We start from the raw sequence: 16660 nt of genomic DNA on the forward strand, positions 1-16660 counted from the left end.
ATATATATATATTTCGAAAGATCAGTTTCCTCACATAGTTGTAATAGTACAGTATGGTTAGCACTAATGCTAAACTTAGTGTGTAAACTTATGGTTAGGGTTGTGGTTTGCTATTAAGTATTGGTTAGGTTAGGTTAGGTTAGGGTGAAGGTTAGGGTTTGGTTTATGGTTTTGGCTTAAAATAATATAATATTAGCACATAAATATAGGTCCCCACAGAGATGAATACTGTGTAAGTGTGTGTCCCAGCAAATTTCTGCATTATTTGGGCTCCGATGTACTCTCCACCCAGAGAAAAGTACACCACTAGGTGTGGAGTGTAATGAAGGGTCTTGTCAAAACACGTCAAAACAAGGCAAAAAGGTGCGGCCTTATTGGGGTTTTCAAAGCTTAGTTCCGCACCATGCAGGTGACAACAAAACTCAGAAAAATTGACAAAGAATGTTGTGGCTGTGTTTCTGCCCTATGAGGTAATGCTCTAATTGGATTTCTCTCTTGAAATCTCTGTGTAAATTTGCCTGTGCAGACAGTCTGACCTTTATGGTATCAACCTGCAGTGACTTGTAGTGTAGTATTATTAAAGACAGAAGCTTATGCATACGGATATGAAATAGACATAAGGTTTTGCCTTGCAGTCCTATAACTGAGAATATGGCACATTGAATATTAGACATCAGAAATCTGGTCAGTGTGGTATATATTCACGAAGGGCACTTTTTTTTTTTTTTTTTTTTTTTTACAATTTTGCATGGTGCACACAGGCTGGTCTTATTTTCAGTTCTCACCTGACCCACAGCATTTTTCAGCTGGTTACATTTAGTGCTTCTGTTTGCTTACAGAAAAAAAGGCCATCAGTCACCATGGTAAGCACTACCTGTTCATCAATTATGCAGCTGTGTAACAAAAAAGTGGTTTTGAAGAAAACCAATTAAGAGCTTCTGTTTAAAAAACTCAATTCAATCTGAATTCTTGTCATAAAATAAAATGCCAATTTATACATACCCATGTGCCATCACAATGCATTAAACATACCCAGCTAAGTGTGAAGTCTGAAATCAAGTCTAGTACTTAATTAGAGGCATACATAGCAGCTGGATTTTTTGTTTCATGCTGATAGATATAATTTTCCACTTTTTAATTGTAATTTTTTTTTGGTCTTATGTGGTGGTCATTTTGCACATACATACATATATATATATATATATATATATATATATATATATATATATATATATATATATATATATATATATATATATATGACCTTTAACGCAACACACATTTATTTACAACGTCCTTTCTTTACTCAGAAATGAAAAAATTATTAATTTCACCAAAAAAATTACTTTTATTTACTAAACATTTGTTTTACTGATGTCTCAAGTCTTAAATCAAGAACCAAAATCTGCCATGATACACAGATTGTGTTGTTGTGTGGAAACATAGTAAAAGATCCATTTGGTGTACTGATGATTTACGTAATTTAAAACACCATCACTGCTTTAAAACATTTGCAAGTACAGTATATATTTGATCTTTATGCTCTATGTTGAGTATGGTTTCATAATAATAAACCCACATTTGCATAAATCATCCATATTTGTCCATACCCATGTAGTAATACAGTAAACTTTATTACATAACTTAAGGTTTACTGTTAAGCCTTTTTTCCACATAACAGATCAGGAAGAAGAATGACATGACTCAGGGTTTCCTACATTACTCATGACAGCGCTGGAGGTTGTGTACAATAAAGTGTTTGTGTGAAAAAACTAGTAATCCCTCTTTGTATGTGAGTAAAGTACCTAAAAGTGAAACCAGGAAGGTCAGCAGCATTGAAAAGTATAGAAACCACAACAATCAGTCTATAGAAACTGCTATGGTGTAATACAATCTATTTGTACTAGCTGCATTTGTATTTGGAATTAACCTAAAGTGGGCGTGACTGGAAAGAAAAGTTTTTCTGTTCTTCTATTCTAATCTTCTCTGTGTTTATTTTTTATAGACCCACATTTTGATACTCACCCACAAATGTGAAAAAGAATTAGGACTAAATTTCTTAAGTTTTCTCTAATAACTCACATTATAGTAATTATACACCATTATACACTACATTTTTAATCACAGACTTCTCATATAGTAATATTCCTTCAAACTGCAAAATAAAACCTTGCAATTAAAAAGAGCTGTTTTCAAGTGATAAAAAGAGTCCAGCTGACTACAAATGTTACTATTATAAGCTTGAAAATGGATGGTATTTTATTGACTTTTGATTTTCTTTGCCTGTCTTTGTCACATGGTTATGCGCTGAGGTGAACGACAGAGTTCTGATCTGAGCCAGTGTGCCATGTCAGCTCCCTTAAGCACAAAACTCAGCACCCACACCAAACAACTGCCACAACTCCACAAGTTTAAGTACACACAGCCGCATGGACTCCAGCCTTGCAATTTTAGCAGGCAAACAATTCTTTAATAAAGACCTTAGCAAGCAGTGTTACCTGCTACAGTAAAGTGTTTTATAACTTCCAAGCAAGTGAGGGAGTGAGTAGATCTACTTAGTCAGCACTTGAATAATTGAAGTGCAAGGAAGTGATGAGCCAACTTCAGGATCTAAGACCTGACAATGCTCAGGACCCTTCTGAAAAGCTCTTGATTTAATTTCTCGTAAATGCAAATAATGACACACAATATTGCTTAAATTAATATGCACCTTATAACAAAAAACATTAACGCTTTCACTGTTGCAATACTCAGAGATACAGATAAACGTTGTCTTTCCTTGGGATAATAGTGGCGAAGGTTTTAGTGATTCTTAAGGCTTTGATTAATATTTGGCAAAGATCTTCTCCCAGATAGATAGCTACCTAAAGTAATGACCCAAATACTGTACTTCATCTTACTAATCAGTAAAGGAAACCATCCTTGTCCACTTACCTATCTGTCACGTTGCCTTTCAACAAAAATGTTAAGAGAAAAGATGCTGTTCTAAATATTAATAGGGTAACACAAAACTTTACCCACTATCAGTCACCTTGAAAAACAAAAAACTCTAGCCAGTCAAAATCCTGCAAGCCACATATACATTAGGCACTCATTAGTTGAAAGATGTGTATAATCTGTATAAGGAGCCACCTAAAAACTGATATATTGATGCTAATCCCTTTTTACCAACTTTACATTATGCCCTGGTACATCCATCATGGTACCCAATTGGAAGTTAACATTACATGGTAAATGAACTGTCTGAAAATGAGTGTGGTACAAAAGAAACAGAAATCCAGAAAGTAACAGAAAGCTCCATTTTGTGACAGCAATAGAGTCTAGTCTAAGCAGTATTCTAGGGGAAAGACTGAGGGAACACTGAAAGGACAGGCTTTTTTATTTGAGTTTCAAAACAACAGGCTGTAGTTAACTTCAAAATCAAAATAGATAATATGTAATTATATTATTGCTCACACATTTACAGTATATTCCACACTTGCTCTTTCAATTTTTCTAAAGACATTTCCTTGGAATTGTTTCATAAACCTAACTTGCTTTTGTTATGGAGACAAAAAAAAAAGTAACTGCAGCACATTTGAAATAACAGAGTCAGGGGGAGTGACCTTTTGCCTGCAGTTGATTGCTGACTGCTCAATGTACTGATATAGCAGGTGGTGGCAGATTAAGAAGGTGAGGAACATCTGTCAGACAGAGTCCACACAGCCCAATAAATGCTCATATATATATATATATATATATATATATATATATATATATATATATATATATATATATATATATATAAACCAGTATTAGCGCAAAAAACTAAATGATGTGTTAAAATACCTTATACAAGATATTTTAAAATGATAACTCATACAAATAATAGAAGGGCCACTTGTTAATTTTAACCTGATAAACAGATTCACTTGTAGAGGGAAAAACACTCTAATCGTGTTGAGTTTTATCAGCTGCACCCTTCTGGTAAAAACAAACCCAGACTCCTTTGGCTGTCATTTTCAGCTTTGAAAAAATATATATAGCCCTTGAGTAAAATAACTAACTGTGGCACAGATGACTGTTATTTAGGCAGGGTAAGGGGGTCGTTACTATAATCAGTGCTGACCAGTCATCCTTGGAGACGCGCATTAAAACCCACACACCGAAATAAACATAAGCCTAACGCAGTGATCTGAACCAAAGCCTTTCCACAGTTCTAGCTCCTGCTCATTAAAGCTGTCCGCCTGGGGCTAATTATAGTAGTATATAGAGCCAATGGGGAACTGGCTCTGCATCATCTTATCTGGACACAAACATGGCACCCAGGCGAACACGACCCCTCGCTTTTTTAACACTTGAACAAACATAGGGTCTGCACAGAGTACAGTACCTACTGAAATCCAGGTAAAATATAGATCTAAATGAAACAGCTAAATAGAAAAAGAGTAAGAGAGAGGGACAGAAAGAGAGTCAGGCAAAATAGAGCTTTCACAATGTGGCTGCTGTAGCTTAATTTAGTTACATTTGTGTTTGCATGCATTTGTTACTTACATCCACTAAAACCACTCCCTATGAAAATACACCTGTTTTTAGCCATCCATTGAAACAGTAAGTATGCTGTGCTTACCTGCTAGGTGGAGCCTACTCTGCTGCATATAATTTTTATACATGTTTATCTGATTATTTCACGTTTCCTAATAAAAAATCACAGGTAAATGAACATAAGTTAGTAAGCTATGCATTTTTACAATTCTAAAGATTTAAACATGAATGTCCCCAGTGCACATAAGTATGAGAGACAAAAATAGATTTGCAATTGTAATACCAGTTTAATTATAAGCTCGAAACCTCTTCAGTGCTCCACTCAGTTAGTCTTTCAGATAGTAAAAGGAGCACTTAAAGAATAATGGTTGAATGCTATAACTCAATTTCTTGGTTTAATTCACTCACGCATCCCTCAACACTCCATCACCATTCAAGCAAAGTGCAGCGTAAATCTCAGACTCAATAATAAACAGACACATCACCCAATACTTTCGCACTCTCACTCTATCTGTATATATATATATATATCTCGGCTTCTATCTTCAGCATAATTCCGACTTTCTCTGTCTATGGAATTGTATCTAATGGTCTTGTCTGCTACCTTGCAAAGACATACGGTACCTGTTCATAAATTGTTTCTGGCATATTTACAGCCTCTGCTGTAGTCAGCGTTCTGAACAGTACAAATCCTCAGGTGCCTTTGCCATCTGCAGGACTCTAGCTGATGCCAAGCTGGTGGTCAGTGCTGAGGAACCTGAAACGGAAGGGTTTCTACTGCTGGACTGTAAGACAAATAAATCTAATTTACCATTTCCTCTTATGTCCATTGTCATCATAAACACAAAGAGAAACAAGAGAGGGGCTGTTAGTAGTTTTGGCTAGGCTATGCTTTTCTAAAAATGGGAGTTTCATCCAAAAATTCTCAAGCAGTACAAATAAATAGTTTTTTTTATGCTGAGTCAGAAACAGAGGAGCTTTCTTTGGAAGTGAAACCCAACACTGTATTGGATCAATGCGAGTTTATTAAGACTGACCTCATGTGTTCATCCTAAGTCAAAGGATTCTTCTTGAATGGAATGGACAGGACCTAGACAAAGCAAGACATTGTGTTGTTGTGGTCTAATAACTAAGTATCTCAGCACACTGCAATCTTTCTGAATATTTTCTGTAACTGAGGCCATCCAGTGTTCAGAAAAAAACTACTCCAAAGTGAACAGTTTTTTGCTAAACATAGAATCAAAATTACAATAAAATGTGAAAAGCATGTACAGTTTATGAACATAATATTGTGCGTGTAAACATAACGCATTTGTAACTTTGAACAATGTAATTATCAAAACATTATTTCCATTTCCTTTCTTTTTAATTGCATTGTCTCATACAATACAGTGTTCATTCATTTTCTGTTACTGTTTCAATGACAGGTAGATTATGTTTAGTAACATTCCTAGACTCCATTTTCAACTATTTTCCATACACAGCACAGCTGATTAACTGTTGTCTGTGTTAACACTGTTGTCTGGAGCATATGCTGACATTTTATTCAACTGCTTTTGTGGAATTTGTCAGTGGCTAAAGTGTATGTGAGTAAGATAACATGCTGGAAACAGATACTGACGTGGTATAAGTGCAACCAAAACAGAATATTTTTTGTTCTCATAAAATGGTGAAATCACAAGCCCACTACAGTTATGTAAAAGTGTCAGAATTATTCATAAACTAGAGCAAAATATATATATAAAATATTATAGAAAACCAAAAACCTTGATTGCAGCATTTATATTAAGTGTACAGTTTAGTCCACTTTATTAGACCTTGTTTTTTTGTTCTATGTACACTAACAGTCTGAGTTTATGTGATTTTATGTTCCTCTGATAGACCAGATCAGTGCCAGGTTGTGGTGCTCAATATTTGATAGTCGCAAATAATGCAGATAAGGACTATTCTACACATAGGGGTTACACGTAAATATATTGGTAGCAAAGCACATGTCAGTTTAAAATTAAATAAACAATAATAACCAATTTATGACTATTGTCTCGTTTTCAGACTCATTTACACTGATACACCACTGTTCATTCATACAAGAATACTAAGGGGTGGTTTTATGACTGTCCCTTTCCACAGATGGACATTTTAGAAGAGAGTTGACCAAATATGCATAGCAACAGAGAGGTTACAGTCAGTAATCTTATACCTTTGTTTACTACGGTAGGCATGCCTATTCCAATCTAGAAGGAATCTACAAGGTGGGTGCGGCATCATGTTGGTACCGTGATGAGAGTTGTTGCCTCACAATGAAAAGCGTATGTGCACGTGTTCTCTGCGTTTGTGCTGGTTTTTTCTCTATGTCCAAAAAGACGCAGATGAGGAAGAATTTTCCTTTGCTGGAAATAAGTGTGTGAAAATGTGTGTAGTGTCCTGCATTAGACTGGCAACCCATCCAGAGCAGGATGAAGGTACAGAAAGTAGTTACAGAAGATGAATGAATGAACCCTAACCCTAGTGTAGGTCTACTTATTCGACACTCAGATGGAGGAAAGCACAGATGAAGCAGTGGACGGGGTAAGACGCCCTCTTCTTGTACAGTGTGGAGTTGCACACAGCAGCAGGCTCAGTCTGAGCTCTGATTGCTCTACTGATCTCCACTGCGCAGCTTTAGCCAATCCCGTGTCTGTATGAGTGACGCTGAAGCGGATCGGAGGAGCGCCCCTTTAACACACACACCCACACACACACATACACAACGCGACGCAACAGAGCAGAGCGCAAAACCGTTTTAGTCTTGTCAACCAAAAAAAAATCTTTCCTGCGCGTCATCGCGTCTTTCTCGGTGGCGGTGTATGGAGTGTGACACGTGAAACTTCTTCGAAGAATTGTTCCTGCTGGAGAGACGCAGCGCTTTCTCCGTCTAACCTGTCCTGGGTTTTGTTTTCACTTCGCGTCACGCCGTGCTTCACCGAGTCTGCTGTGTCGGGGATAAAAAAGCAGGAGCGAGCAGACGCGCAGGAGAACAAGCGCGTCTGCGCTCATGCAGAGCTCCGCTGTCTCCCTGCGACTTGCCAAGTACAAATGTTTCCTCCGTAAACCATTTCCTTTGGATGGAAAGCGCTGAGTCGCGCATTACAATACAGACCGCAAAGATGTGCCGCTGCTTCTCCGCGGAGCTTTTCCAGGCTCCTTGTGATGCCTTTAAACTTTACAAGTAAAGCGAGCTCAGATTTCGGAGCGTACCGTGACTCATTTGACTTTCTTTAATGGAATTTGCTTGTCATTGGACTGGATTACACTCAAAACAATCACATTCCCGCTAACCAAATCGCCACAATCCCGTCTGAAACTGGCGCATGAAAGCCACGCTGTGCCGTGCGTCCTGCTCAAATTGGCCACTCGCGTCGTGTGCACCGTGTGCGATGTAGCGCGCCTGCTCACTTTCCTTCTTCTCTTTCCCAATAAATCTTGGAGCTTCACCGAACAGGAGGGCCTGAAGATGATCCTCTTCCGCAAATTCCGCGTCCTGATCCTGACCGTGTTCCTGATCGCGTGCTCTTTGCACATCATGATCGACTTGTTGCCGCGGCTGGAGAGTAAAGGCACCGGCGGCTGCTCCTGCTCTCACGCCGCCAGCGAAGAGCCGCGCAACTGGGCCCAGTCTCTGGGCCGAGCCGCCGCCCCAGAACCTCTACCGCCTCACAAACACACACTGAGAATACTGCAGGACTTCAGCAGCGAGCCCGGTTCCAACGTATCCTCACATTCACTGGAGAAGCTCAGTCCTGCTGGGGAGAAGACGGAGGCGAAGAGGACAGGTGAGCACCGCGTCAAGGCGGGACAGGACCGGAAGCAGGAGCCGCCAGTACCGGGAAAGGATACACACTCCAGACTCTCAGCGCTGTTCGAGCACCCGCTCTATAAAACACCTTTACCTGTCCTCAGCGACCAGGACACACTGTTTAACGTCAACACAGACATCAGATTTGACCCCAAAGCAGCCGAAAACCAAGAATGGTTAGTTTCCTGATTTTCCTTTTATAAAGATTTTAAAACATATGGTATTCATATGTAACTCATAATAAGGTATTTGAGTCCAAACATATAAATGTCTTATTTATAGGTAAAAAAAAATATTGTACGTAAAGTGCACAAATATATATGCACAATAATTTTTACACCTAATAACGTTATCATATGGTGTAATTATCAGATTAATTTATAATAAACTTAATTAAATAATATTACATTAATATTAATTTTAATCAATACAAAAAATGATGGAAAAAAAATAACACCGTTTTGTAACGTTTGCCTAAAATAAATAATACACTCTCATGGACTGGTTATATTAGAAGTCCTGGAGAACTGTCTTTTAAATTGAGTTTTTTTTAGTATCAGCAACTGGTTCTATCAAATGGTGTGTTTATGTGTGTGTGTGGGCATCTCCATGCTTGACAGGCATGGACAGGAGAAGAATGGGGAGTACACCCCTCCAGGTGAGCTCACCGCAGACTCCTACCCTAACTGGCTGCGCTTCCACATAGGCATCAACCGCTATGAGCTCTACTCCCGCCACAACCCTGTCATCGATGCAATGCTGAAAGACCTGATTACACAGAAAATCACAAGTGTTGGTAAGTGACAGCAGACCGAAAATGTATGTGATTTCATGAATGCTATTAAACTAGACAGCAAAACTGTTAGAGCTAGAAAAGTGACAAGTTTTTTTTTTAATGGATGTGATTGGACTTTGTTTTATGCATATTGTGTGTAGGAGTACACTGAATACAGCGTTCCTTTCATCTCATTATCAAAGTTAACTACACTGCAGTTTTCACTTTCATTGGCATTTAATTAAAAATGCGAGGCAAAAAGCACAGTGTTTAAATACATTGCATGGAGGCAGCCAGAGCTGTCTAATAAGAATCAGGCAGTGATTAGTGGGATGCAGCTGTGTTGGCACTCACACACACTATTGACTACAACAGTACAGAGTTTACTTACACTGCACAGTGGAAAATCAAAACCTGTCAAGGTCAACAGTCTTTTTTGTTTTAACTCAGTGTCTTCGTTGTGTAGGCACATTCTGCCGATGAAGGCCCTTTGTACCAAGGCCTACAAGAAATTCTAAACACCCCCCCATTACATTTGTTTCCCTTCATTTAATGTATGTTTTGTACCGTCAACAGTCATGTGACTTTTTAACTTTAATAAGAAAACAGTTACAACATTAAGTGTGTGAGACTGATGCGACTTTGAGATTTTATACTAAGGGCTTTTGTTTCTCTAAAGCCATGAAATCCGGAGGCACGCAGCTGAAGCTCATCATGACATTCCAGAACTATGGCCAAGCGCTCTTCAAACCTATGAAGTAAGTAAAAAAAATGGCTATGTGTGTGTTTACTCTGCTGTCAGTGTGTGTGTGTGTGTGTATATATATATATATATATATATATGTATGTATATATATATATATATATATATATATATATATATATATATATATATATATATATATATATATACACACACGCACGCGCGCGCGCGCGCACGCACGCACGCACGCACGCACACACACACACACACACACACACAAATACACACAATTCAGACAGGGAATCTCTAAATGTGTGAGTTCATGAAAAAGAAATGTGTGAGACAAGGTGTGAAGGAAAAAGGAAAAATGCCAGTGAATAAAAAAAGTGTGGATATATTTGTGTTTAGCCATAAAGATACGTTCAAGCATTCTTTTATTTGATTTTCCATTATTATTTGCTTTTGGTTTGAGCCAAGCCACCTAGACATATTTTCTACTTGGATTTCATCCAGGGAGCAGTTGCTTTCAGAATTTCATAACTAAAACACCGTGAATTTGTTGGCTCAGAACAAATGTCTGATGATATTAAAGGGATTGTAACATTAGTCACAAATAAGTGCTGGAGTCAGAGCTGCAGTGCGTAGAATTGTTTTGGCAAGCTATCTCCGTCTCGTTTATCCTGACACTTCTGATTATTTCTACCCTGTAAAATCGGCCTTGCCATTTTGGGAGGTACAACTTTAGTGCCGCTGCTTTATTTAATTTGAAATCATCTTTCATTATAACCATTAAATAATGGCATTGAATTTGGGCCATTGATGTAGGATTTATGTTAGCCATCACAGTAGGTTAGGGAAGGCGCTTTATCTTCTGCCATAAATATAGGTTACAATGGGAGGGTTGCTGTGCGTGGATTTGACGTGCCCTTCTCAACAAGTAATAATGGCCTCCCTATAATTTTCTATAGCTATAAATGGCAAAAAATGAATCACTTCACTGTCAGTTCACAGCCATGGTGCCATCTGAGTGCAGGGGCCAGACCGATGAAATTCTTTTGACACACACTGTGTTTTTTTCTGCATTAGAGTGTCTTGGAGTTGCATTTGGCTCCAGGTATCTTGACAGTAATATATGCTGTGATAAAATGATAAACTCGATTATTTGATTCTGTATTGAAATAAATGCTTTTTTTGTTGCAATTTACAATTTTACAGAAATAAAGATGTCACTAATCAATAAACATCCTAATGATTTTTAAGTTGCCAGCTAAGCTTACCGTTATCACAGTGAATTATGATCCTCATTAAAAACTACTAAGTGTATGTCTTTAAGGATGTAGACATTAGTAACTGGTACTGGTGTTGACAAGTTCCTCCAATAATATTTTTATCTCCAGATAGTAGACTTGAACACAATAAAAAAAACAAGGCTTTCTGGTGTTTTCTTCATCTCAGCTTGATAAAGTTTGTGAGTCACAGTAGGTCTATTTCAAAAAGTTCTTTTTTTTTTCCTTACCCACATATTTGATGTGGCCTTTCTTTTTAGCTTAGACTGACGTTTGGACCATGTTTAGCTTTTTTCTATCATGAATAATGATGTCTAAATCAAATCTGATTACGTTCAAATAAATGTGGATATAAAATAGATGGAAAAAAAATCTCTACCCTGTCATGTAGATGTTAATAGGTTCTGTACAATATGTAGTTTAACCCCCTACATCAGAATAGGCTATGCAGCTGGTTACATATAGCATACAGAATTATTTGATGGTGCACAAATAAATCTCCCACAAGGCTACTTTCATCAACAGTGTGTTTAGTTTCTGCACAGAAAGTATTTAGGACAGATGAGAACAATGGCCCACTGGTGAGAAGATAAATGTTATTAGAGAGTAGGGATCAGCATACAGTCTGTACCTTCTATAATTAGCACAAAGCAAACAATCTACTCTGGCTTTTTGTGAACTGGACCTCATTCCTGAAGTTTATTTTCAATATCTTTTATTTTAAAGTAAACTATGTCTTAAAATACATTCATTATCAGTTAGAGTACAACTCAAGGGTTAGATTCGGCTTGGAGTTTTGTCGGGGAAAAGCAGTGGTTATTGTGAGCTGTGTTTGATTATGTCATGCTTAAGAAAGGTCTTAGACCATTCTTATCTTTGAAGTCATCCATTAAAATGATCACAGAAAGTGCTTCCTTTATGTACTTTTTTTAATTATTTGCACTGCATTAACCCATAACTTTATATATAAGCTCATATACAGATATTTCCATTTGCACCATTTGTAGTTTAGTGAATCAGGTGCATAAAAATGAATCATGTCTGTCTTTGTGTGTGGTATGTAGTAATATCAACCTCAACCGATTGCATAATAGGTAAAATCCCCTTAAAGCATACACGCTACAGTTTTACTTCGTGGAAAATTCCCCTTAAGGACATTCTTTTCACAAGTTGCGTTTATGCACAGAGATGAATTGAACATTTTGATTTTTGGACTTAAAAAATATAAAGGTAATATGTTTGGTCAAATTTTCTACTTAATAGTTAAAGAATGGCAAGCTTAATAACAGACCAAGAAGCAATGAGTCATACTGTGTTGCAATGAAATAGCAGTGGCCGGTCTTAAAAACTTTCTGTGATACAAAATACTCTTGAAAAGATCTTTCCTTTTTGTGTGAAATGGAGACAAGGGCTCATTAATACAATTCGTCTTTGTGCCCCAGTTGTTTGACGTTATATTCAAGATGTCCTTGGTTTGCTGAATCACTTCACGGTCTGGCTGACTGACCAAAATGACAGTATTGACAATTATTTTTTTTCATGGAGTTGCATTATTGCTGTATGTTAAGTGTAAATTGTAGAAAGTGGTTGGTGGTGAATGTTTGTCTGAGATTTAGCTCCAGTGGAAGAGGCCTTAATGTTGATCCTTAATGTGGCTGACTGTTGCACCTCTGCCAACTCTCAGACGATGCAGACTGTTTTACCGGCACTGACATGATTCATACTTAATTAGCACCTCTATAAACATACAGCAACATATTTTGGACAATTTTGCTACCATTGATTACAATGTTTCGAAGTGTTCATTGCAGTGTGGTGTTCCGCCAATGACAGACAATGAACACCTATAATAAAAGACTTTCTTAAGAATGTTTTATACTCAGGTGATTGCAGACTTAACAAATGCAGGCTTATGTACTTGTTATCTAAAGGCATGTAGTATTTTGCATGTAAACGAAAGAAATAATAGTTGATGTATTCATGGTTAATTTAAAAGAATAATTTTGCATTTAAAATGTTGTGCCTGGATGACGAGCCACATCTGATTATTGGATCTGCTTTAGTGCAGCGAATCACTGGCAGTTTTGGTGTAGCTGCCTTCCAAGCAGTTATTTTACTCTGAACATTGATTGTATGTGACATGCTACATTAAGCCAGAAGTATAAAAATACCTCCCAGCCACTGAGGAAACTCATTGACTTCACACTGTACGACCTTATGCCAAACACAACAAGCTTGTTTGCCAGGTAAAATATAACAAGCATTTAGATAGACAAACCTGCAGACCCGCCTGACAACCACTGTTGTCCAAATGTTTCCTTGACACTTGTTTATTGCACCATTAGCTTTAGGAGATGAATAAATGAACCAAACAGCAAACACAATGATTAGGCGCAGTCTTAGAGACATGTGCTTTAGTTAAAGTCCTTCATAATGAATCACTGTAGGAATGTCTGATGAGCTACAGGGTTTTGCACATAGCAAGGGTTAATTGTGCTCTCCACAGCCACTAAGAGACCATAGATCTCTTGATTTTCAAGATATGACTTTAAAAGTGTACTATAGAACTCCATTAAATGGCACATGATCTATGACTCAATGCTAAAATCCCATTTATTCTAGCTTTTCTTAATACTTCCCCTTATCAGATTTAGGGAGACATACTGACTCACATACCTAGTCTATAAATATGAAGAATGGAAACTGAGGTCCAAAATCTGAGGCCACACTGAGAATCTTGGAATTTTGTTCATTTAAACATCAACAAAATGTAAAAATGAGAAACATCTGTAAAACAAAAAAGTTAATGTAAAATCTTGAATGTTCAGTAATAACAATTCTGTACTATTTAACATTATATTTTGACCAAATTTGTAATATTGAGCATATAAACTTCCTTGGACAAAAAGCTAGCTTTTTTCAGATAGCTTTCTATTAAAGCAGTTGCTTGAGACACAAACACAAACACACACCCACACACACACACACACACACACACACACACACACACACACACACACACACACATATAAATAAGGGGTGTAACGGTACACAAAATTCACGGTTTGGTGCATACCTCGGGTTTTAAGTCATGGTGAGGTTCAATTTCGGTGCAGTTAGGGGGAAGAAATGCAGAAAATAAAATTGCTTGTCAATTTTTATTAACACAGTTTATTATTATTAACATTTGTGATCATCAACATTTCAACAGCCTGCTTGGTTAAAAAATATATAAAATAATATTTTATAATATTTTATCCAAAATTTAATAGAATAAATCACATTCATTTTATTAAACATTTAGTGGTGTAATGATTAAAATTGGCACAAATTCTATTGATTAAATAAAATTAAATAAATGGAAATAAAATAGTTTTGTTAGATTTGCTAGAGCCCATTTATTATATTTTACATTTTATATTTTATTTTCTAAAGATATGATCTACTTAACTATACTTTTTATTTAATTATACTTTAAGAAATGTCTTAATTCCTTGCATCCCACATTCATGAACTCCCTTGATATGTGGCATTGTCAGGATTTAGTTTTTTTGAGAGAAGTTCTTGAAGCTGTACATGAAAATATAGCTATAAAGATTCTTTGGCGTTTCCATGAATGCGCAAAACATCCTATTTCCAGTGCGGAATTAGTAGCTAAAGTGACACTGTACTAACTGTAGTTTTTTTGTACACTTGGCATTGTTGTGTATGTTTTCAAGTTTAATATTAATAGTAATAATTTAAAAAATGCACTAAAAGTGCGAGGCGAAGACTAAACAAACTTGCTGTCTGCCATTTTATACGTTCCTGACGAAACTCAGATTTTAACTATGTTCCGCTCGTAAAAAGGACTGCATTTGGTACCACACACACACACACACACACACACTAACAGTATATATAAGTTGTATTAGCCGATTAAAAATATTTTACTCTAATGTAAAATAGTTTACCTAATTAGGATCATGTATTTTGCCTTGTTTGCATGTGCTAAATAATACAGGTGATGGCAAATGCAGATAATTTTAATTACATACAAACAAAAAGCCATCACCTGAAACATGAAGTCAACGACTTTGAAAGACAAACAAGAGACAGTGAGTACAGTGCAAGGTGAGGCTTAAATGCCAGAGCTAATTATGATGTAATGTGAGGTTAACATTTGATAAAGTTTATTGAGGTGCAGTGGCTGATGGGTAAAGTTCTCCATTTTGTTTATAGCATAATTATTACAAAGACTCCAGTTAGTGTGTGGCTCTGGATGCGCAAACCTGTCTTCCGAATGGGGTCCCCTTAAATCAAGTGGGAGGTTGTCTTTGTCAATGGAGCAAGGACGTGGGGCAACGTCCTCAGCCTAGCAGAATAATGAAGCATTGTTCAGAATAAAACCAGGATACATAGTGTTGTCTGAAGAAAAGCAAGAAAGACAGAATGATGCCCGCAGCTCTGCCGGGAGGATACAGAACATCCTCAGCAGAACAGGGAGGATAAGTGATGTCTTCAGCAGGGCAGGGAGGAGGAGATATCCTCAGCAGACTAAAAAAACAGACAAGGAAAGAAAAAGCATTACTTGAAACATGACGTGAATGAAAGACAAACGAGAAAAGGAAGTGCAATGAAAGTACAGGTGTTAATTACAAGGCAATCTGACATAGGTACGGAAAAGAAAACAAGGTTCAGTATGGTGCAATGGCTGATGGGTAATGTAGTCTATTGTCTCTTATAGAATAATCCTGACAGCGTTTAAACCTGACCACCATCACTCCTGCTGTCGTCTGTCAGTCAACAAAATGCATGAGTGTAGCATCATTGTACAAATATCATTGTACAAATAAGACAGTGATTTTATTTAGTATTATTTCTCATTCCCTCCTGACATGAATTGATTGCTGACCACTGCATAACATAAACTAAAGTTACATTTAGAGGGTGTTCTGAGAAATAATTAGCCAATAATGATGCAGAAAGGAGAAATTCAGCGTTGTTAAACTTCTTGATTGTCAGTCTTAATTATTATGGCTCAGGCATAAGCTCTGAGCTTATTTTATTTCACAGTAGGACAGACTCTAATTGGCACTACATGTATAAGGCTATCAGAAACATGGCTTTGAATGAGACAGATAATTAGAGGACAACAGAAACCACCATAAGACTCTCAGCCTCACTGCCAGTGTGAGGAGCAGTTCATGGCCCTGGAGAAGACATCTGTTGTACATCTTAACTTCAAACACACACTGCTCTAGTCCAGGCTGGCACACACACTCTCTAGATTTGTGCTTGAGGTGATTTACACATCTGAATGTCCTCCAATTTTCTGTATTGGCTGTTCCATATTGTGTTACTAAAAAGTTGGGTCGGAAAAAACAGCTATAATGTTTGCCCTGGATTCAGATTTTTCCTCCTTCTTTCTAAAGTTGGTATGTATGTCTATATTTTTGTTTCAGTCTCACTGCTCCCTCTTCCCTGTGCGAGTCTCACAAGTTCATTGCAGATTTTCGTGTTGTAATCAGTACCACAGTTGTTATAGTAGAAGCTCA

At 37.2% G+C, this 16660-nt stretch overlaps 1 protein-coding gene across 1 annotated transcript in view; it reads left to right on the top strand.

Moving 5' to 3' along the window:
- Positions 1–7731: 7731 nt before the first annotated feature.
- The window catches only part of fam20cb (FAM20C golgi associated secretory pathway kinase b), a 33624-nt gene continuing 24695 nt past the window's right edge, over positions 7732–16660 (top strand). Inside the window, exons 1-3 of the mRNA XM_046853810.1 lie at positions 7732–8535; positions 8980–9155; positions 9814–9892. Of these exons, the coding sequence (XP_046709766.1) occupies positions 8018–8535; positions 8980–9155; positions 9814–9892 (773 nt within the window). The 5' untranslated portion in view covers positions 7732–8017. The remainder of the gene's footprint in view (positions 8536–8979; positions 9156–9813; positions 9893–16660) is intronic.

Source organism: Silurus meridionalis, chromosome 7 (genome assembly GCF_014805685.1).
Source record: "Silurus meridionalis isolate SWU-2019-XX chromosome 7, ASM1480568v1, whole genome shotgun sequence".
In the NCBI taxonomy this organism is placed as follows: Eukaryota; Metazoa; Chordata; class Actinopteri; order Siluriformes; family Siluridae; genus Silurus; species Silurus meridionalis.